General features: G+C 34.3%; 2 protein-coding genes across 3 annotated transcripts; one reads left to right on the top strand and one right to left on the bottom strand.

The window, feature by feature from the left end:
- Nucleotides 1–488: 488 nt before the first annotated feature.
- Nucleotides 489–22,893, bottom strand: LOC119068495 (neuropeptide F). The gene is made up of 4 exons (XM_037172109.1): nucleotides 22,749–22,893; nucleotides 12,623–12,806; nucleotides 808–871; nucleotides 489–746 (listed from the first exon to the last, which is right to left on the bottom strand). The coding sequence occupies exons 2-4, from the start codon at nucleotides 12,793–12,795 to the stop codon at nucleotides 708–710; spliced, it is 276 nt and encodes a 91-aa protein (XP_037028004.1). The 5' UTR covers nucleotides 12,796–12,806; nucleotides 22,749–22,893; the 3' UTR covers nucleotides 489–707.
- LOC119068467 (synaptic vesicle glycoprotein 2B) lies at nucleotides 4,565–13,108 on the top strand. 2 transcript variants are annotated; one of them, XM_037172064.1, is made up of 12 exons: nucleotides 4,565–5,017; nucleotides 5,471–5,632; nucleotides 5,686–5,848; nucleotides 6,989–7,110; nucleotides 9,533–9,696; nucleotides 9,759–10,009; nucleotides 10,066–10,201; nucleotides 10,283–10,406; nucleotides 10,472–10,631; nucleotides 10,786–10,913; nucleotides 11,138–11,219; nucleotides 13,092–13,108. In XM_037172064.1, the coding sequence occupies exons 1-11, from the start codon at nucleotides 4,894–4,896 to the stop codon at nucleotides 11,173–11,175; spliced, it is 1,572 nt and encodes a 523-aa protein (XP_037027959.1). In that variant the 5' UTR covers nucleotides 4,565–4,893; the 3' UTR covers nucleotides 11,176–11,219; nucleotides 13,092–13,108. The 2 variants fall into 2 exon arrangements, with proteins under 2 accessions (XP_037027959.1, XP_037027957.1); XM_037172062.1 differs by lacking the exon at nucleotides 13,092–13,108 and having other exon boundaries at nucleotides 4,575–5,017; nucleotides 11,138–11,375.
- Nucleotides 22,894–23,102: the final 209 nt, after the last annotated feature.

Below are 23,102 nucleotides of genomic sequence, written 5' to 3'. Positions count from 1 at the left end.
CTAACACATTCGTGGTCGTTATTGCGGTCGTACATACTTGAAAAATGATAATTTTGGTGGAAATATATCACCAAAAGACAGTATTTTAAAATCACCCAAATGTATACTTTTCAGCAAATCATCGATGCCTCTTAAGTACTGAAAATACGTATGAGCCAGTATATGATCAAGTGCTGGAATTTCTCATATACGTGTTTTGTATCGAAAGTAGGGTACGCATACCCTGATGGTATACTTTTATATACTTTTAGAGTGATTTTTTTTGCTCGGATTACAAAAATCTTCTTGAGAAAAGTAGTCAGTCAGTCAAGGGATCTGACCCATCCAAAAGATGGGGCCTAGTGTAGTACAATTAAGTATAAGGCGACACCTTATTAAGGCGTGTAAGGAAAGATTTATTGTGCGTATACCTACCTACCTGCGTGCTGTTGACTTGTCCTACATGTTAAATTAAATTAAACTAAAAACTGAAAGGCGACGTATTTACATTGACTTATTCGTTTAGTTTATTTACATACAAAAAATAAAATTACAAATTGCATCATGTAATCAAATAAATATGGAAATTAGATTTGAAGAAGAAAATTGTGCAAATATTTTGATCTCACTTAACATGAATATTCCATTGTTGTAGATATAGTTAATTAAGTACATAATGAAATTCATTATATTCACGAGATTATGAGGAGATAAATAAATTGATTAATCTATCTTTCGCCAAGTTGCGAATGAGCTTGCCATTCATCCTTAAACGAAAAGATTTTTTTTGTTTTGTTCGAATGAGCAATCTTCAAATTAAATACCAACCTCGCCGTCATTGATGTCCTTGTTTTCGATTATATTATGCATGTCATTGTTTCGTTTGCCAAATCTAGAAATTGAATGGAAAAATTTGCCTGAATTTTAATTGTTTAATCAAAAAATGCACAATTCTGATTAAATATGTTCAAACCTAACAAAATCACACCACACGGGCAACAGTGGCTAGAACGAGAGCCTGTATGAACATTAATTTGAAACGGTTTGACATGGTCTAAAACCTATATTTTTACACAATTGGATATGAGTGGCACTTCTTCTGCGATCGTTCTGTTGAACGTTAGGAGGACACCCAAATGGGGGTAGGCTTTGATACAGATTCGAGTCAAATTTCAGCCTATTGGTCTCGTCTGCTGCATTTTTTAGTGAACCAAATGGGTATAAATGGACTAAACTGATTAAATGGAATATTAGCCTTTTGGTAGTTCTCACTTTAATTTAGTCTATTTCATCCCATTCGATCCCCGGTTTTGGCGCTAAATGAAGAATAAAGAACACAGTTTTAATTGCTAGATATTGCCAATACTCGTCCCAGATAAGTCCAATTTTCGTCTATTCAACTTGTCCGGTACGACAGGCCTTTTTATAATAAATTTAGCAAATTACACAAATTTTCTTTCGACACCAATACTTAAGCCAGGTTAGTCTATTTACTAAATTTCAGCTCTCTTATTTTTTAACCAATAAAAATCCTTCACTAAGCTCTCTTACGACGACAACTTTTAAGTGGAAGTCGAGCCTTAATTGTGACGCCAAATTGCATTTTATAAAATGTGAGACCGCCGTAAGTCCATTACATACACTGTGTAGTCAGATTTTTGTCTATAAAACAAGTCGTAGAAGAAATACTTTTCGAACCAGTTGGTGGAGTAATAATATGTCACCGGTTTCAAACCGTGTACCGCATTTGTGTTTTTACTTTTAAAGAGCTTTCAAGTGCGTTAAGCTTCAATTCATTAACATGTCACATGCGGTTAAAAAATTGAAGTACAAGATTTGAAATCAACCGGTTAAAGATACTTTGATTGATGTAAGTAATAGACAGCAAAATTATTGGAACCACTTTGAAAATTAATCAATGGTTTCCATTCGGCCACTTTTATGCGTGGCGTGCTTTTGTTAGTATTAGTTGTTTTTAATTGGAAGAGCTCACATCGATAATATGCAAGCAACTAATATAGCTAGAATTTTCCAAATCAAAGACCCATGAGACTAAGTTAAATATTTTTGGTAGAGATAATTTTCAATAATTTTTTTGTCATTAAGCCATCATAGCTCAAATAAACAAAAATGTAGACCATGGTGTCTTCTACTTTTTTTACATTTGCAAAAATATGAACTGTCATGAATACATGGTAACAATGATTTACAGAATGTCTCGGCCAAATTTATGTCACTAAGTCTTTCAGGTCTTTTCCTCCCTTTATTTGCTAAAAAGCAGTTCGGCACGAGAAACATAGAAATATAACAACTTATTGCCAATGATTATTATCCAAACAAAAGGAAAATGTTACCATTCCTTCAAGGACTCAATGTGTAACATTTTTTTTCTTCATTTTATTAAACATCTTTCTATAGCCTGAAACAAAATTATTGTCTTCGTTTTTCTTTAAACCCTTGCCACGCATTTTGTGTGTTAACAGCCATAGGCTTTTCTCACTACATTCAACCCCATTAAAATGGTATTAGCGAGGGTGTAAATATTACAATTCAATGACTAAATATTTGGTAATTAAGAGGCATGGATGCTAGAATAATTATTGTAGTCTAAATTTGTGTGGTTCGTATTTTGTTTTCGATGATATCTCTTCATCAGAATCCTTTCTGAAAAATGTACGACCGCCATAACGAACACGAATGTGTTAGTTTTCAATAAAAAGGACATTTGGTTACAGCAGTTTGAAAAACGTCAGTACTGGAAGTTTTAAATTTTTGAAAATGGATTCTGGTGGAAAGACATCATCAAAAGTGATCTAAGATATCTTTCCACCAGAATCCTTTTTCAAAAACATAGGACAACGAATGTATTATCTTTCTACATATAGTTGGTTGCAGCCGTTTGCTGACTTTTCTCAGGGATTTTCAAACGATTACAACCAAAACTAATTTTTATTTAAAGCTAACACATTCATGGACGTTATTGCGGTCGTCCATTTCTTTAAAAGGATTCTGATGAGAAGATATCAAAAATGAATTATGAGACACGTATATTTTAGGCTACCATTTTAGCTAAGTACCGGTGCCTCGTGTAACACTTAAAGTTCAAATTTTGATGTAGCAAAGAATTTACAGCTCTTTTTCTTTTCGTTGGTTGTAATTCATCGGAATATACAATTTGTGTGTAAACATCCTACAATATTCTGGAAGTGAACCAGAGCCATTGAGAGACATTGAAGCCGGTGACCAGTTTAGATTAAATTGTGTGTTGATGGACAAATAAATAAATCTGTTTACATGCACTCCACGATATTCATTAAGAATTACTTGCAGTAAATTTTAATCTACTTAGAAATAAAATTGTTGGTAGGTATACAATTCAACGATGGTTCTGTCTTTTCGATGTACGAAAGTATTTCGCAACAGTCGCCGAATTTAATATACTTATATGACACGATAAGAAAGTTAATCGGCTGGTAACTGTTATCAAATAAGATAAGATAGTTGTAAACTTGTGGAGATGAAAAGTGTGGTGTGATCAAACCGCTTGTGTTCTCTGATATAACTGAACTTCTGTTAAAATCAATGAAGAATGAAGTAATAGATTTTGTGTGGAACACTTGGCGACATCTCGAACGAAATAGATCTTTTTCTGATTAACTTCATCTGCTTGCGTTTTGTAAAAGGTAGGATAAGTATATGTGGGATGACTTCTTTGTGAGAGAAGTACCTGGTCCGGTGTTGAGCCGGTTGTAAAATGAGTCTAATTTCTTCAAACTGTTACCGACATTCTACAAACTATTTGTATATTGTCGGATTTGCTCAGTAGTACATGTCCTATTCGTGATGTTCATGCAAAGAAAAGCAAAAATAAATACATATCCAGTGCAAAGTCTGTGTAATAGCTCACCTTGGTCTGGATTGCCTGGAATAAATTCGATCTAAAGCATCGAGACGTAAAAGAGCTATGGCTGCTTCTAATTCTTGATCAATTAGTGTCTCATCCATGGACCTTTGGCTACGGGCCATCCTTCCTTTATGCGGCCTTTGTTGTGAATTATAATCGCAAATCAAAGAACAAACGCTTTAAATCATCAGGCCAGTTCTTTATGAGAATCATTAACAATTGCTGTCAATTTTATTGAATATCGTAAGACTTTAATGTACCTCATAGTACTCCCCAACTCGCATTCGTCAGGCCCTAAATTTAATATTTAATTCTTTGCAGCATTTTGCTATTCACGCGTAAATCTGACCTACGCATGCCCGAATTTCTCCAATTTCTATGTTAACTCCATAGAAACCATTAAGAATTATGATGTCAAGATATTGATCCATCAACAAAACATAAGACAATCGGGCGTTTGCCTGTGTTTTTAGTGTAAATATTATTAGCGACCTTCTACCACAGTGATCATATTGTCACCACTTGAACACCCTGTACTCTTAGTGTTTTAAAAATCGTTTTAAATTTACAACCGTCTTTGGATAGCATAATCTTCTGCCATTCTGTCTATTTCCTTTGCTTCTTTGAGATCTTCATTAGACCAAGGTGGATATACACTTATTTAAAACAAAACTCTGCTTTTAGTACCAGTCTGACCGTGATCGAATAAAAATTGATCGACGCTGACTGATACAGATTACGATAAGAACAGGTTTCACCTTTAAGTTAAACGAAGTACAAAGTAAAGTCGTAATTGCAAGATAATTCGTCGACGGTTTGATATATTTAGTGTTAATACATCCATCCAATTGACTAGACGGAACACAAATTCCCGTTTGAGTGCAGCAATTACGCGATCTTAACATCGGTTTCTTTGTGTGATGAACACAAGCACGTTCACAGTGTAACGTTAATTAGTGGACTTGAGTTGTGTGTCGCGATGTAAAATAGTTGACGATTCCAGATAGAATATGAATATGCCGCCAGAAAACAACGACGTTTTTGTGATTAGTAGTGTAGGATTAAATGCCGAATTGGACAAAATAGACAATGATGTCAAAAAGACTTCGTTTGAGGATGCGCTGAAGTTAATTGGTATGTATCGCATTCCGGGGACAATGAACTTTTCAAGGGCTCGCATGGTAGACGAAAAAAGTAATCGTGAAACTCTTCATACAAACCATTCTCGACTAGTAAGCTAACCGTGGTCCCAGTAATTTAATTCAGTCATGAAAATTGCTGCAAGATTTTTTTAACAGATCAGAGATCAGGTGAATACCGAATTTTACTGTTTCGACCTTCGATACCCAGCCCTCTGAATATTTCTATCATCAACAGTTCTCGCCATTCCAACAGATAGCCGACTCGTTAATTCAGTTAATCTAACAACTTCTCGTTTCTACATTATTATTCGAATTCAATTTATTCAGAATTATAAATTCTATGATCGGATACAACGACAAATTAATGTTAAAGCCAGTCGCAATTTAAAAAAATTATTTCCTCGTTTGTATAGCCTCGTTCGTCATATTTTTTCTTCTACAACAGGTTTCGGGAAAGTCCAAATAATTGTGCTTCTAGTATGCGGTCTAATATTAATGGCCGTAATCAATGAAACAATGGGCATGGCTTTAATAATTCCGGCTGCTCAATGTGATTTGGAATTGTCGTCGAGCCGTAAAGGTGTAATAAGTGCTGTGAGTTTTATCGGTAAGTTTTCGGTAGGTGTTCATCTCCGATACTACGAAGTGTCTTGTTTCCAGGAATTTTGATTTCTTCACCAATCTGGGGTTACTTAGCCGATATTAAGGGGCGACGGAAGGTTATTATCTACACATTACTGGTTTCGATTATATGTACAGCCGTGTCCAGTTTTTCTACCAATTTCTGGATGTTTGCCGTTACTAGATTTCTATGTGGGATCTTGTAAGTATGTTTCACTAATCGATTCACGATACGAGGATCTCGACGAGGATTTATTTTCAATCAATTTTCAATTTACATCAAATTACGAAAATTATTCGTTCACAAGGTGTAGAGCTCAGTTCAATCTATTGTTCTTACTTCAACATTTTTATAGTTCCAACAAGAGCGAAGTGCGGCGAGAGCGAAGTGAGTTGGAAAACTATACTTTTCATGTTACAAGTACTACTTTCAATTCTTTAAACATGTAAAATTCATTACATATTTTCGTGTTTATTGACTTCGACTTCGCCTCAGATCAACAGAATTCACATGAAACTCGCCTTTCAACTTTGTATCCCCTGTTTTGTAATAGTTATTTATGCCACCGTGTGATAAATGCCTTTTTAGGCCCTAGATGTGTAGATTGTTACTAGCAAAAGAAATAAAGTAAAGTCTTCGTGTGATGTTTTTGAACTGATTTTTATCCCGACTTACATAATGGATTTTTTATGCTAAGGTCGCCGAAAGTAGGGCTTGTAGTGCTTGGTATTACATTGTACAACCTTATGCTGGTTGCTGGTGTTGAAAGTAGTACAACTGAGGAAGAACAGCTGCCCAAAACTGTGTTAGGATTTTCATCATTGCTTTGATACATGATTTTCAAGAGATTTTTTGCTGGAGTCATTCAATTCTGACTACTCGTGTAAATTTCTGATCAAAGACCAAAAAGGAAGTGGGTCTAGACAAGTCTAACAGCTCCTAAGCACACTGAAGTACCAGCAAGGGTAGCCATAGGAAACAATCCGACAAGAATTTATTGTATAATAATAAGAAGTCTCCTCTCAATAAAATGACAAGGAAATACCCTCGCAAATATTCTCGCATCAAAAGCGTTCATCTAATTTATTCTACCTATTGAATAGATTTCTTCCATCATCGCGGATGAATTGAATGTAACCTCGCATAATCAGTAGCGCGTAATTTAGAATACTTAATTTACAAGTTCACTTATGATGATTGCTATTATGTTCGAACAATTGAAGATAATTAAAACTTAAGATTTGTTTTAATTGCAGCGATGACGTGCACTCTATTTTGCTTGCTCTCTGCACATCTGTACACACATTTTAATTTTAATCTTTTGTGTTCATAACATTTCAGCGTAGCTGGATCATCTTCAACGATTTATGCATACCTGGGAGAGTTCAATACACTAAAAAATCGTGCTGCTGTTATAGCATGGGCGAGTATCTTCGTAGCACTTGCAAACATTTATATACCCGGTGAGTGTTGTTGACGAAAGCTGTAACGTGTATCATTGTTCGATTGTTATTCTTATTTCGATCAATTAGGATTATAGTCATTTTGTGTTTCAAAATCATCAGGTGAAATTGATGCAGGATTTGTGTGTACGGATTTTGAATAGGAAACTTTTGTTACGCATCTACTGCCTTCGTTCCCTTTCGTAGAGTGGGAAAATACATTTTTATTTTTTGCAACATCAATAGGTATTATTCGTTGCCGAAGGCTTCTTGAACTTTCAAAGCAGTTTTTTTTTTGCCATTTACTGAGTGAAAATTTAGCCAGAAGCTAGGCCAGAAGGCTAATAAGACGAAAATTACCTGATGTTTACTAAACGGGCCCGTACACAATGTCTCTGTCATTGCATTTTAATTTGCACTTTGTGTAATTTTCAAAGTGAACTTTAGACAACCACAGTTATTACCGTCAAATAAATGTTACAACCCGTGGGGTGTAGATAGCTACAGAAGTTTTTAATAATGAAAAATGTTTGTTTTTCAATTCAAATTTTCCTACATTATATTAGCCAATTTATACTTTCTATTAAGTGACACGCTCAGTCCGTGAGATACATAATGCTGAAAAATAGCCGTAGAATAGTTATTTATGCAAGTAGTTGCGGAAAGTGGTAGTTTTTGTCACTAGATGTAAAGTTTGATTGCGAAGCGAGTTTGATAAGCACATCGCGTGACAAAAACTACCACTTTCGCAACGTGTTGCATACAACGTTTTCTACAACCAGCTGCGAAAAATGAACTTTTGAAATGCAAAACATAACTCTACCTTTAACACGTTATCGGTTATTGTGACTTGAACTTTAGGCACGCTGGAAAGTGCTTAGGGAGTCGAGGAATGCCTCCAAATAAATTTCTAAAAATCAAAAATTTGACTTTTTATTTTTAGAAATTTATTTGGAGGCATTCCTCGACCCCCTTAGCACTTTCCAGCGTGCCTAAAGTGCCAACTCGAGCATTATCCCCTAGGTGTTAACATACATTCGACTGTATGAACGAAATATTGTATGAACGATTATATTTCTCAATAGCCGAATGGTTGCTCGATAAGCATTGGGTTTTGGTGTCGGTGATTCGTTTGGTCAGGGTAGAATTATTATTTACGTATAATGGTTCAAATGTTCAGGAGGAGTGGTGAAAAGTAAATCCATTTCACCACTGGTGACGAAAAGCATATACAAAAATCCATTTCACCACTAGTGGTGAAAAGTAAAACATAGAAAACTAAAGAAAAAAAGATCATTCGATCGCCACCCAAATCACGCATGAAAAAGTTCAGTTTTCGCAGCACAGTTGCAGAAAAAATATTTTCATCTTGCGAAATGCTACAACCTTAAACACAAGTGATGGGGGACGGAGAACCACGTGGGATTTCGGTCTCTACTTTCGAAACATACAGTTCAAGTGACGTTTGACTTACATCGTGTGAAATAGTATATTTAGTTACGAGTGGTGAAAAGTTGATTTTTTGGTACTAGCCGTAAGTTTGTTCTAACAAGGCAGAGCCGATTAGTACTAAAAAATCCAATTTTTAATCACTTGTAATAAAAAATACCTGCGGTTCAAGTGACAATCTACACATCTAGAATAAGTCTGTCTAGAATAAGCATTTATCACTTGGTGACATGATAGTTATTTATGGAACAAGAATCGCACACGACTTCGCCTCGGATTGGCAATCTGACACCTAGAAAAGTTTTCTCTGACTCATGACTCTGAACCTGAAAACTGGGCTTTGTGTGTATAAAAGTGTGTTGTGATTTATGTTCAAAATTGGAGGTCTTTTTGATTTAAATGGCATGTCTCAATGCTTGGAATACATATATAGTTGAAGTGCAATCCCATCTTGAATTGCCAAAAAGGTTTTATCTAGGTTAATAAAATGATACTTTCTCACATACGATGACGCGGCGGCGTTTCCTCTGGTTATCTAGAGACAATTAGTAAGAAAAAGTAAAACTTTTATTGGCTTTTTTGAGAAAAACTGTTGTATGTAACTAGGTGATAATAGTTATTTATGCAATCGAGGTGCACAGTACTTTATTAGGCTCTAGATGTGTAATTATGACACGAGGTGCATACAACGTTTTATGCCACAGAGTCATCTAAAGTTTGCAAATTTTGCATATTATGATGCTGAGTGGCATAAACCGTTTTTTAGGCACACGATGTGTCCATCTAGAGCCTAAAACAACATTTATACAACTCAGCATCATAATATGCAAAATTTCCAAACTTTATATGCCCTTCTGTTGCGTAAATCTATGCATGAATCTCGGTGTAAAGTGTGTGCACGTATACACGAGCGGTAGTTATTTTTCTCAAAATTGAATCTGAAAAATTGCAAATGTTTTTCTCATTTATATTTTAATCAATTTCATAACAATAGTATGTGGATGGATTGTTTTACCACAGTCTTGGTCAATACCAATCAGCGATGAATTTTTCTACAGACCTTGGAGATTATTACTCATAATTAATGCATTGCCTGGTTTTATTGGCGCTGTTTGGCTTTATTATTTACCAGAAAGCGGTAAATATTTGTTATCACAGGTAATATCTGATCGATTCGCGTACTGTGAACGTTGAATTTTCTAAATAATTTTTGTATTTAGGGAAATGAGACCGAAGCTCTGCAAATTCTCAAATGGATGTACGACACGAACAATGCACGTTCGGATAAAGAATTTTCGATTCAACATTTACAGCCCGAATTCGATAAAGTTCACTATGAAAGGGTACACTCGACTGACGGTAGATTTTCATTGATTGTTTCGTTCTGGAAGCAGACAGCCCCATTGCTGAAAAAACCGCTTAGATTCCACTTTATCATCTGTTGTTTCCTTATGTTTGGGGTGTTTTTTGTGTCAGTATCACAAATCAAATTTAACGGAAAAATTTATCAAGTGATTAATCATACAGATCGGCTGGTATGGGACTATGGTTTCCCCACATACAGAATCAAATATCATTTAAAAATGAAACTGTTGATCAGACGGTATGCGAAATAATGGACGACAGTTTCCGTTTTACGACATTCGATTTAACAACAACCATGGTAATTATATGCGAACGAAAACAAATTACTTGAAACATTGCACGAGAACTTTCGAATTGGCAAACCAATTTATTTTCTCAGGGTTGCGATGATACCGTCAACACAAAGGCATTTGTCGACAGCATAACATTAGGTGCATTTTATATAGTCGGATATGTGATCTATGCCCTTTTTATAAAATCACTGGGAAGAGGAGTCATTCTTGGTATGAACAAAAATTTGAAGAAAATCGATTGAATGAAATTACTTTTAGTTGTTCTCTATATTCAGTAACTGGATTGCTCGGGTCGGGAATCGCTGGCCTAGCATTGCAATGGATTACACAACCTTTAAGCATCGTTATATTTTTCTGTACTCACATAATGCTCTCGGGTATTTGTGTGTCCGTCACCAATGGAGCAGTTGTTGATCTTATACCAACACATTTGAGGTACATGCATATATGGAACATGTAACGCTTGTGACATTTACATGATTCCAGCGAACGTTTTCTTTCGTACATAACCCTTTCCCCCAATTTATAGTCGTCTTAGACGAACATCCTCTCGCATTTTTCAATTTTCAATTTTTATTTCCAAATTCAGAGGAATGGCCGTGTGTATAGTACTAATGTTTGGAAGACTGGGAAGCATTGTCGGCAGTAATATATTAGGTGCTATATTAGAATTAAATTGCAGTGCAGCATTCTATCTAGATTCTATTTTTATAATTGGTAAGTTGGGTGAGGGAAAAATCTCCGAGTCGGGGACCATAATATAGTCTGCCCGATAATATCGTTTTTCGAGACGATAATATTGTTTTGTACGTAACATTTTGTAAAAACACAGTGATACAACATTTCCGCCTGTTTAACGAAAATACACTCGGAGATTTTTCCCGTCACCGTTTTAGAATTTTATCTGCTTTACAAGTAAAAAAATAAATGTGAAATTTCAGGATGTGCTTTGGTCGCACTTTTACTGCCCTGTAAATAATGGAGGTGGTGAAATTCTATAAATCTAAATTTCAAAATATTTTCACAATCGTTAGCTTTTTGCCGAACCAGAATCTATACAAAAATTTGTACCAGCCGCAGAGCGTTTACGGATTTTTATAAAATGATCTCAAGACATTGCTTTAATTTGAAGAATGTGACTGTATTCAGTTTAATAAATAAATTTTGAGATTATCTTAATGTGCGAAGAAATATAGATTGTTTTTTGACTCTCGATATTATAAACGTGTTACCGACAACAACGAAAAAAACGCGAATGTATCGTTACTAATAACCATTGGTTCTATAGTCAAACATATACGTTGAAACAGATGAAGTGAAAGATTTGATATCTAAAATACTTTGAACAACTGAAGTAAAAGATTACAAATGCGTTGTAATGCGGCGAAAAAAGTAGATCGTTGCATCAAGGAATAACATAGTTATATGCTGCGAAAGGTAAGCTGTATTTATCTAGCCCACTGCTCATAACATCGTTGATTTCAATATTTCAAAAAGATATCCAAAATCACGCGATCCAATCCAAATTGTGTCTTAGATCGTTATATGTTTTAAAATTCGATTTTTAAACCGAATCATTCAATGCTGCTCACCGTAACTCTATAAAGTCTGAGAGCTTTTTCGTGATCAAGTAAACATTCGCCCACTTAAAGTTAGACTGAAATTAAGATATTCTTCTCCACGACAATTATACATACAACATCACCTCGAGCATCACTGTGTTTCAAATGAATCATAAATAGGGTAAGACTACCAAATACGAGCCCCTGCAGAAATATGCACTATCTACTGTCTTTTCCTTTGTTCATTGTTGGAACAAAAAGACAATAGAGGGCTCGAATTAAACCAGCGGCTCGCATTTGGTAGTCTTACCCTAGTTATATAATGTTACGTTCGATTTTGGTAAAAACTTTCCTCATCATTTTTTTCGTCGTCGAACTTACATACAAAAGCTTTCACGTTGTGTCTACAGGAGAATAAATTTTGATTCAAAAGTACAAATAAAATATTAAAGCATCTTAAGGTCTTTCCTAAGTATATATCATTGAATGTATTGCGTAGATCCGAACATGATTGAATGTAATTAATTAATCTCACGTCGGTAAATAGAAGACATTGACCACAATTGTTTCTCCGATTAACCTCCAACAATAAAGAGTTCATCGAGAGTTTAACTTGCGTACGTACAATTTGTACTTCAAAAAAGTTTCCGTTGCTGTTGTCATTTAATTTTTAAGACATTTTATCCACCGATCGCATTTAACTGGTTATGCTTTCCCTTCTCCAAAAATTCACAATTAATAATATTATACCGTATGTTACGATAAACGTTGTTACACATACAACACAGCCTCCAATGCATCACTCATTGGAATTTCCGTCAACAAAAAAAAAGCAAAATGAAATTTTTGTCATAAAAAATTTACCTTGGACGTGATAAATGCGAATAATAATTGTCCAATTCTTGTAGATATTTAACTGCATCAGCAACTGAAGATTCATCATTGCGTTGAGGTCGCTGCCAAGAATTCGATGCATGTGTTAGCGTGAGTAAGAAAAATATTGCAATCAGAACACGCATAGGTAGAATGGACTGCATGGTTAGATATCCTAGAATAGATTAAAAAATAAATAAAGCTCAGACTCTGAGGTTTAAATGGCTATGAAGGCATTTTCTAAGAGACTAAAGAAAATCGGATCGTTCTGACTATTAAAATTCTAAAAACATTTTTGTTGTCCAAGTAGAGCCACAGGCAATACAGTCAAGAGCAGCCCGTAGATTGATTTTTGAAATTTTGAGCGACAAAAATAGACAGCGGCTCTTTAGCTTTAGTGTGGCAAGTCCGGTCCATGTAAATATAGTGTTCTGTTACCGGTTGGTTATCATCAAATTTGTTCAGAATTGTTCTTGAAGTGTTTTTCAGAGTGTGAGTAAAAAGTAAAAAGACAGGACACATTGTCCATATTCTACGTTCTGTAATCAGAATGTCATTGCTACGCTGTCCTGTTTTAGGCAACTTCCGTTCTTACTGCAACCTAATCAGAAAATTTAACCGAGGTTTCTCCTATTACATTTAACTAGTGAGATAACTAGGAAATTAGTCGGGAAACAGACAAAATTTTTATAATTTATATACATTCTAGTACACAAAATAGAACAATTCTCCGTTTACAGAATTTCTTTTACGATAATATATTTAAATAGTACATTGAATGACAAGGGGCGAAAGTAAAAAAATTCAACCGTGTGCGAGAGTTGGAGCCCGCGCCGAAGGCAAGGGCTCTAATCGCACAGGTTGAATTTTTTTACTTTTGCCCCGAGTCGTTCATACTATTTTTTTTGATACCAACATTGAAAATTGATACGTATCGCAAACATCGCAACAAAATGTTGAAATAAATAGGCATTTAGCCAGAAAATGCGGGGGTCCAGGGGGCGGCAGCCCCCTGGTATATGAAAAATTTAATAATTTAGCCATCACAACAATAACACACACAAAAATTAAGATATAACTAACAAATCATTCAGTAACAAAAAGTATCAACTTTGTATGCTAATTTCAATAAGAACACTGGCGCACAGTGTTTTACAATTTTGATCAAAGTATTCTGCATAATATGAGCGGATTTTGTTGACAACTCGACTCATTTCTCTCATTTTCTGTGACGTCAGTCACTTTCGCTGTTCGTTCAGTTGCGTTCGCTCTTCGTTAAGTACTTTCTCCCCGTGGGATGCATTTTTTTACTTTCGCCCCTCATATGCGGGGCGAAAGTATCATTTTTCAATGTTGGTATCAAAAAATAGTACATTGAATGACAAGGGGCGAAAGTAAAAAAATTCAACCGTGTGCGAGAGTTGGAGCCCGCGCCGAAGGCAAGGGCTCTAATCGCACAGGTTGAATTTTTTTACTTTTGCCCCGAGTCGTTCATACTATTTTTTTTGATACCAACATTGAAAATTGATACGTATCGCAAACATCGCAACAAAATGTTGAAAAAAAAGAGGCATTTAGCCAGAAAATGCGGGGGTTCAGGGGGCGGCAGCCCCCTGGTATATGAAAAATTTAATAATTTAGCCATCACAACAATAACACACACAAAAATTAAGATATAACTAACAAATCATTCAGTTACAAAAAGTATCAACTTTGTATGCTAATTTCAATAAGAACACTGGCGCACAGTGTTTTACAATTTTGATCAAAGTATTCTGCATAATATGAGCGGATTTTGTTGACAACTCGACTCATTTCTCTCATTTTCTGTGACGTCAGTCACTTTCGCTGTTCGTTCAGTTGCGTACGCTCTTCGTTAAGTACTTTCTCCCCGTGGGATGCATTTTTTTACTTTCGCCCCTCATATGCGGGGCGAAAGTATCATTTTTCAATGTTGGTATCAAAAAAAAGCATTTTGATAATTTTGTGCGACTTTCTTCTCAATGTTTTTCAATATTCAATAGTTATTTACGTATCTGTTGTGGACGGTATATTTTAGGCAATTTCGCGAGTTGTAGCCCGAACGAAGTGAGGGCGACTAGCGAAAGTGCCTAAAATAAACCGTCCACAACAGATGCGTATACAACTTTTCATGCCGAGGGCCCAAATTACGAGAAAAATTCCGTAATTTTTGCCCAAGGCATGAAAAAAGACTGTCAGTAGGCTGTAAGTTTTTTAGAACAGTTTAGAACTTTCGTTTACTAACACACACAAACAATAACAAAGGCATAATCGGAGCCGTGTTATAACATTGCCGATTGTTGTATAAATTTGATGTGAGTTTTGTGGATTTTCATTTCAACTTTAAAAATATAAAATTGTGTTTTTTTCATATGTTGTAATAGAAATTTCTCGAGGTACACGAAACGTACATGGTCGTGTAGGGTGTCATTTGAAAGGTAATTGCATGTTCTTTTAGAAAAAATAGAGCTTACAGACGTTTGGTAGCATCTTCGATGCAATATAAGCACTTAAACATTTCAACTTCACATAACTCATCGTAGATGCCACAGTGTGGATGAATTTTAAACCTAACAAGAACCTATTTTTCCCATATATGTACATGCAATTACCATTCTAATGACACCCCACACGACCCTGTACGGCTCGTGTAACTGGAGAAATTTTTGTAAGTAAAGTGCATGTTTTCAGTGTTCGATCACCTCCCACCAGCCACACAAGATTCGAAGAATTTTTTTGAAAGTGGCTTTAGGTTCTAGGGACCAATACCAATTCAGGCACATATAAAAAAGTCCAATGGAAAATGCATCCGATTTCAAGATTCTGTTTTTCAAAAAAATCCCTCAATAGCTTTGCATTTTTTCGTTAAGAAAATCAGTCATGTTTCCTTGGTGTGAGTTGAAGCACACAACACATGTCACAGTGGGGCTGAACAACTTTTTTTTCGACAAGTCAATGTACATGAAATTTTATTCATGATTATGAAAGGACGTCACCTCACGATTACTTTAAGCCCAAATTTAAAATATTTTATCGGGAGAGTTTCCAGAAAAATTTGTTTTCTTCCATAGCTGTATCTGTATCTGTACTTCGATGAGCTCTGGTGGGCGTCTATCTTCTCGTTCCAGCCTACGTTCATTATTTCGTCATAGGCTGATCTGTAACCATTCAAAATATACCAAATTTGTCATAGGTTCCTAAAAAAATACAACTGTGTGATACCCAATATGTGCCAATGTCGCTTTTCTCGAAATATTTATATGAAAAATTGCAAAAGCTGAAATTCGGAGTAGAATTAGACATTTTTAATTTTTCCATATTGGGTATCACCACAGTTGTATTTTTTTAGGAACCTATGACAGATTTGGTATATTTTGAATGGTTACAGATCAGCCTATGACGAAATAATGAACGTAGGCTGGAACGAGAAGATAGACGCCCACCAGAGCTCATCGAAGTACAGATACAGATACAGCTATGGAAGAAAACAAATTTTTCTGGAAACTCTCCCGATAAAATATTTTAAATTTGGGCTTAAAGTAATCGTGAGGTGACGTCCTTTCATAATCATGAATAAAATTTCATGTACATTGACTTGTCGAAAAAAAGTTGTTCAGCCCCACTGTGATGTGAGTGCATGCATGAATCAAAATTTACTAATCTCGTTGGTTCTTTAAGTTGATAAACTTTTTTTAGAAATGAGAAATATTTAAAATAAAAAAAAAAGTTTTTTAAGCAAAGAGTTTCTTGTTCTTCTGTAGTTTCGGAAATTATAAAGTTTTATGACATTTGTGATAAGTAAACGCAAAAAAAGTCTTCTGTCCAAGTCTTCTTTAAAAGCTCAAACTTATTTATATTCACTGCATAAACCTACTGTTCGATAAGAATGTGAAAATATTTTTTTCCCTTGTGAAAGGTTATTTTGAAAGTTAAACTTTATAACAATAAATTTAATTATAACGGCAAATAAATGAGGTTTAATTGAAAAAATATTTCAAAAATCTGATGGAAAAATGTATTACAACGAAAATGCAATTATCATTTCACTTTTAAAAAATCGCTTTGGAACGAGGGAGTCTAGGTTAACGAAAATTAAAAAAATTAAATCTCCACACCCTAACACAGATGGAAACTAAAGTGGGCGAAAAAAGCAGCAACACAAAAACCATTAATTACAACATCAAACGTTCGCGAAAATATGATACCTGACGATATTATCGCAGTCGCAACCTATGAATAACAAACAAAAACAAGTAAAAAACAAAATCAGCGATTCTAAATTATATCCGATGTCACATTAAAACAAAGAAATAAACATGAATCTAATTGTAATATCCATTAAGTTCCTTGATTATATATATATATTTGGTAGATTCGAAGAAAAAGAAAATCGCAAAAAGGTACGAATTGCAATTAAAGATCATTCAGATGTATGGAAAAGTTTTTCTTTTCTTGATTTTAATTAGCATTATTTATCATATAAGATAAGATACAGAAAAGTATTGTCGCTGAACATTGAAAGAAAACACCATTTCGTCCCACACACACACACAACAACAAAAAAATGCAAACAAAAATTTTAAGCACGTACACCGTAACTTAATTAACACCCTTTTACGAGATGGAGTTTCATAAATAAATTTTCGGGATAACTAATTATTGTCTTTTGCCATTGTCATTTGTCGACTGTTTCGCACAGGCCAGAGTGTATTAGGAATTATCTTACAGACAGAAGGGATCACAGTTTGTCAATGAAGAAAATAATCTATTAAAACTTGCCGAAATCAACAGAATAAAATGTTGTAAGCGAAGCTCTTCTGAAAATTCGTAGGACTCGAAATACTGGGTCTATACCAAAGGTTTTAGGTTGATGAAGAATAACATTTTTCGTCATTTTCTCCCCTCGAAAGGATTTGTTGTAAAAAACGATGTGTCTACCTAGGTAGAAAAAGTTAGAAATTGCACTTCTCTGGTGATTTGTCGCTACACTCTGGCCACAAACAACATCCTCAAAATTTTTAACTTTTTCCCTCGTTGACCAAATAACAATAACTATTTTGTCTGCTACACCGAACCGAAGTATAGAAAAGCTGACGGTAGGTAATGTAAAATCTTTTGAATTCTGTCAACGGTTAAGGTAACAGCATGCCAGTTCATAAGAAAAAACCAGGAGGAAACCAGAAAATTTGGCAGAATTCTCTGTATTTCTATAGTTCTAGGATAGGGAAGACATGGACATGAACATGGATCATGGCCAGCCGGCTGAAATCAGAAGTACTTGAAAGTAGCTTTCGAATGACACCAATTTTATGAAAAATAAATTGGAAATGGCCAGGGAAAATGGCTTCAAAGTTGATGAATTTTCCGGGACACATTTTGGGGTAATCCCAATACCAGCTCCATTCCGACTCCTCCAAAAAATAGTTCTTCCATGAAGTATGGGCAATGAGCCACACTTTTCAGAACAGGAGAAATTTTTCAAAAAGATATTGTTTTTTGGGAGATATTCAACTTTGAAGGTTTTCATATGATTGGCTTTTCCGGCCGGAAAAACGATTTTCCATTTTCTGAAAAAAAAATTGTTCCATAACTTTTCGTGGTGTTTGTCACATAGAAAAAAGAAAAATCTCAAAGAACTTACGGCACACGGAATTACACATGTACCTGGACTGTAGAACGAATAGAACGAAAAAAATAAACGAAACCGACGGAAAATAAAATCTAATGATGAATTCAATTTTCTGACGGAATTCCCTTATTTCTCGACTTTGAATTCTAATCCAAACAACTAAGAAGACAATATTCCACAATATGTCCCAGTCTGCTGGGAGGAAAATTATTTAATTCTGTCAACTATTTAAACAAAAGCAAAATTCATCCAGAACATCCGGCGAATCCTAGTTAAGAATATATTCAATCGAATCGTAATAACGTAGCACCAACTTCCGGTCTTCGTTTGTATAACAACATAGATTTCGTACAGAAATTTGTTTTGAAAATTGAACAAACTTAACATTTAAACATTATGTAGGCCGTATCCGTTTATTTCCCTGTATTTACACAGTGTATTGGGAATCAATCGGTATATATATTTCAGTGTATCGATATCAAATTTTACCGATGATGATGTTAATGCTCAGGGTCCAGCAACATGTTTATAAGTTGAGTGTTTACATGTTTTTCATTGAGGAAGCAATTGGAAAAGTTCACTTGTTTGTTATCACTCGAAAAGGTCTGTTCGACCCATCTGAATTGACATTATTGGAATTTTATTAGCTTTCTAGAAAAAATGTAAAATTCATAGCTATAAATAGAACAGTCATCCTAGTGGTAATTCGCATAAGAAATAAAAGGACGATTGACAAAGACGTCAACAATAGGTCGCCGCAGGTGAGGGAGTACCTGTGATTGGAATATTGGTATTTTCTATTGAATTTTCTCATTACACCATGGATTTATGAATATGTCCCTGCAGCTTATTACCATAGTTGCAATTGAAGTAATGTTTGTTATACGAATAAACTTATGAACTTTTGAGAATAGGTCATCAAATCTATAATATGTGCAATATTGTTATGCTACCTATAGTTTGATATATTGTTATGACATTTTTATTTTTGAGCGCAAGGATGCCCTAACAAGGGAAGGCCTAGTGTCAAAATCTTGAAAGTCTTGCATGTCAGACGCGCCATTCCTACCAACAGCAATTTTATTTTTCAGTAGCACTTCAAGCAAACTTTGCAAGTACTTTGCATGAAAAGACTTTCCAAATTGTTTTACAGTGCCAAAGTTTGTTTGATACACTGTTCAGTTTCAGTACTCTATTTATAGTACCGAAGAACGTTGTTGGTTAGATTCCTTTTTTGGCTCTAATGTTGATTTTCTACGGAGAGTTATGGACTCTGTATCTAAAAATTCCCTTTTTCTATTGACAAATTTAAGAAAAATTCCAGTTAAAACTATGTACCGACGGATCATCCTCAATGAGGTCAACATTTCTCTGTAAAAATGGGATTCTTGTGAAATTGTAATCAAAAACTATAGACGATTGATATTAGATATATCAACTTTATTCAACAAAAATGATTTTCTTGTGATTGAATTGTTTCATAGCATATACACAATTGTACACAGAAAGGTGACATGCTTAAAAGACACACGAAGAGCATAAGCACGACAAATACCTAATATTTATTTAATGATGCCAATTTTCTGCTGGAAATTATGGTAATTTTTTGTTGGAAACCTTTGGGTCAGCTGGAAAATGGATCCTTTGAACTTTGAAAATGCGTTCAATAACTATGGCTGCTGAATGTAAATTATGTAATACCAAACTTATAAATATGACTTCTAGTTTTAATTATCGTGAGTTATTTAGCTACCTAACAATTAGCAAGTACAATGTACACACAAAACAGCTCATCTGCGAATTAAGAACACGGTGTCTTGTGTTAAAAGTGGAATCGAGTAGTGTAGATGAAGGACTAATTGGTAGTGACGAATTTAGTCCTGTTTATCATAGTCTGAGCATATTGCTCAAACCGTTACGTATAATTTAAATAGTTTTTCATTTGATTTTAATGACACGTTTTGGAGAAGTATATAGCTGGTAGCACAATGAAATATATTCTGTTAATAGAAACCTTTTATAGAGTGTCTGTACATATATGGACCTAAGACTTCACACGTTTCTTTTGTTAAGTGAATGGATGAGCTTTTAAGTATCTGTGTCAGGGGAATTAATTTAAACTGATACTCCCAAATAAGTTATTTTGATAACCTGGTGTGTTTTCTGATTTAAATACTCAAAATAGGATTTCAATCAATTTTGATTTCCCTAAGGATGAGAAGAGAAGGATTCTTTCACTTTTTTAGCTACAACGGCAATAAAGTTGTTCGTTGGACTTACATAAGATTTGATTTTGAAGTGTACAGGCCGATTGAATCGAGAATTGAGAAATGCCGACTCAGCTTCAGCCGTCCGGGTAAATATATTCTTAAAGATTTGAATTAGAAAAAAATAAGAAATTAATAATTACTGGTAAGTGAACCGAGATTGAGTTTACTTAATCTTTTATTAGCAGTCAAACGAACGTGTAGCCTTAACACTGTACAAATTGGTAAATTTACAGTCATTCGAAGTTATTTTGGAAAGCTATCTCGACTTGACTATACTACATTTCTACAGTGCCGGTGGCGATGGAAATATCATTGGAAAACTGTGGTGAAGTATGGGTAACCTCAGACCTATAAGAAATTGTTTTTCTATTGTTTCTAGATAAGGGCATATCATGCATGAAATAAGGAAAATCGGTGTGATTTCTTTGACAGCAGGTTCAAACGAATCCTTTTACTGTTTTTGTAGATCCTTTCCACTTCAAGCACTTTTTAACAATCAGTAATAGTTTAATTACATAAGCTTTCAAGTTTTCAATTAAACAATTACCGATCGTTACCAACAAAATTTATTGCTTTAACAACACTTCTTCAACGATAATATTGAGAAACAGTGCTATTTTCGTATCCTACCTCTCGCTGATTTATCTCATTTCGTTCATGTTATTTTAACACGTTGCCGGTTATTGTGACTTGTCAACTTTAGGCACACCGGAAAGTGCTAAAGGAGTCGAGGAATACCTCCAAATAAATTTCTAAAAATCAAAAGTCAAATTTTTGATTTTTAGAAATTTATTTGGAGGTATTCCTCGACTCCCTTAGCACTTTCCAGTGTGCCTAAAGTGCCTGTTCGAGCATTATCCCCTACAGCTTAGATGCGAAATTTCTTTTTTTACGTGTGCAAAACAGTAATTTTGGAAACGTAAAAGCTTAAAATTATAGGTATTGTTTGCGCCAATGTCGTATAATTATGGAAATTATAAGTAACCTTCCAGAACTTCTTACATAAAGATGTGACCTGTAATTTCCAACTTATAAATTGACTAATAAATTATACGTCATTTGCGTAAACTGTCTATTATGTAGATTCAACTTGTAATTTTTAAAGTTTTATCCCTATTTCCCTATTACACGTAAGAGCTAGAACGACCTCATAAGTTTCATTCTTTACCAAATGTAAGGTAGAAAAACCTTATCAAATGTTAGGGTCATTAATTAATTTTCTTGATAATCTTTGATATCAAGCTGGACTATTTTCAGAACTATTTTTTTAGGTCTATTCTTGGAAAATTGATTTGCTAAATTTTCGAAGATTTTTCCCAATTTTGAAAAAAAAAATTGGTAAATTTTGTTATCTTCTTTTTTTTAGCATATTTTAAAGCCAACAAATTTTCCAAAAGTAGGCACTGCTTGGTTTAATACGATGCCTTTTTTAAACATATAAAATATTGCTTCGGTATTATCTTCACAGACACCTTTTAAGGACACCTCCCTGGCACATACCTCGAATAATTAAATAACAAAAGTGGCTGTATATGTGAGAAATAAGTGCATTTAAATAATAACACGAAAAGTTTAAACGAGAGTGCATTGTGCGAAATTTTTCTTACATTTTTAATTTTCATATTATATCTAAGGCTTTGGTAATTTAACCTTAACTATTTACTATGTAGGTAATTTTACCGCAATGCTTTAAATTGCAATAACAAAAACTTATGCCCTAAAATATTAGTTTAGAAAACCATTGGAGCGCAAATGTTTTTTAAATTAATTTTAATCTAAAATTTCCATATGAGTGAACAATTTAACAATTAATAACTCTGTTGTCGGGATAGTTTAGTAAATTGGTAAATTTCTATTGATTTTAATTTAAAATTGGAATTGTTTTTGTTACACCCCCGATGATGTGTTGCTTGAACTAAACACTAAATATGTCGGCGAAAAATTTAATATTGTCGTTTTACTGAGCTATCCCGCCAATACAATTATTTAATCCAAAATTTTATAATTTTTTAATGATAAGACACAAAAACATACTAATCCAATGTCGTCGAACAGAAGGAAAATCTATGAGATAAAGTAATTAGCAACCAAATTTCTGACTGAATATATTTCCTTAATTTTTTAAATTTAAATTGAACACATGAATTTAATCCCGAATCGACAGACTTGGAGTAATCAAATTAAAATTCTAACTCACAATAAAATGCTTGTTGTCTAACGAAACGACAAAATTAAATTTTCGAAAAAGAAGACTGTTCTTTTACCAGAAACAATGTTACACAGAAGCTTTTACACCGATAAATAAACTTTCACAGCACCGTTTCAGAAATGACAATAGAACAGAATCGTACTTGCTCTTTTATATAGCAAATAATCATGTGCAGTATAGTCGGATTCAAACAGCAGGATCTGGGTTTTTCGTTATCTTGATATATTTTAATCTTTTCCATCGAAGCATTGAATCAACGCAAACGTTTCGTTTCGTATATAACGAAATCTGAATAAAATTTAGAGGGTGGTTCTTATTGAACTGCTAATGTTTCATAATCAT

The sequence above is a fragment of the Bradysia coprophila genome, assembly GCF_014529535.1.
Source record: "Bradysia coprophila strain Holo2 chromosome X unlocalized genomic scaffold, BU_Bcop_v1 contig_185, whole genome shotgun sequence".
Taxonomy (NCBI): Eukaryota; Metazoa; Arthropoda; class Insecta; order Diptera; family Sciaridae; genus Bradysia; species Bradysia coprophila.
This window is presented reverse-complemented; position numbering and strand designations above follow the sequence as displayed.

Excerpts from the sequence above, each read along its gene's own strand:
- LOC119068467 (XM_037172064.1), top strand. The coding sequence starts at position 4,894 with ATGAATATGCCGCCAGAAAACAACGACGTTTTTGTGATTAGTAGTGTA. Across the intron at positions 7,111-9,532 it reads TGCAAACATTTATATACCCG|TATGTGGATGGATTGTTTTA; the intron begins GTGAGTGTTGTT and ends TCATAACAATAG. Across the intron at positions 9,697-9,758 it reads GTAAATATTTGTTATCACAG|GGAAATGAGACCGAAGCTCT; the intron begins GTAATATCTGAT and ends TTTTGTATTTAG.
- LOC119068495 (XM_037172109.1), bottom strand. The coding sequence starts at position 12,795 with ATGCAGTCCATTCTACCTATGCGTGTTCTGATTGCAATATTTTTCTTA. Across the intron at positions 872-12,622 it reads TCGCATTTATCACGTCCAAG|ATTTGGCAAACGAAACAATG; the intron begins GTAAATTTTTTA and ends TTCAATTTCTAG. Across the intron at positions 747-807 it reads AGGACATCAATGACGGCGAG|GATGAATGGCAAGCTCATTC; the intron begins GTTGGTATTTAA and ends TTTTCGTTTAAG.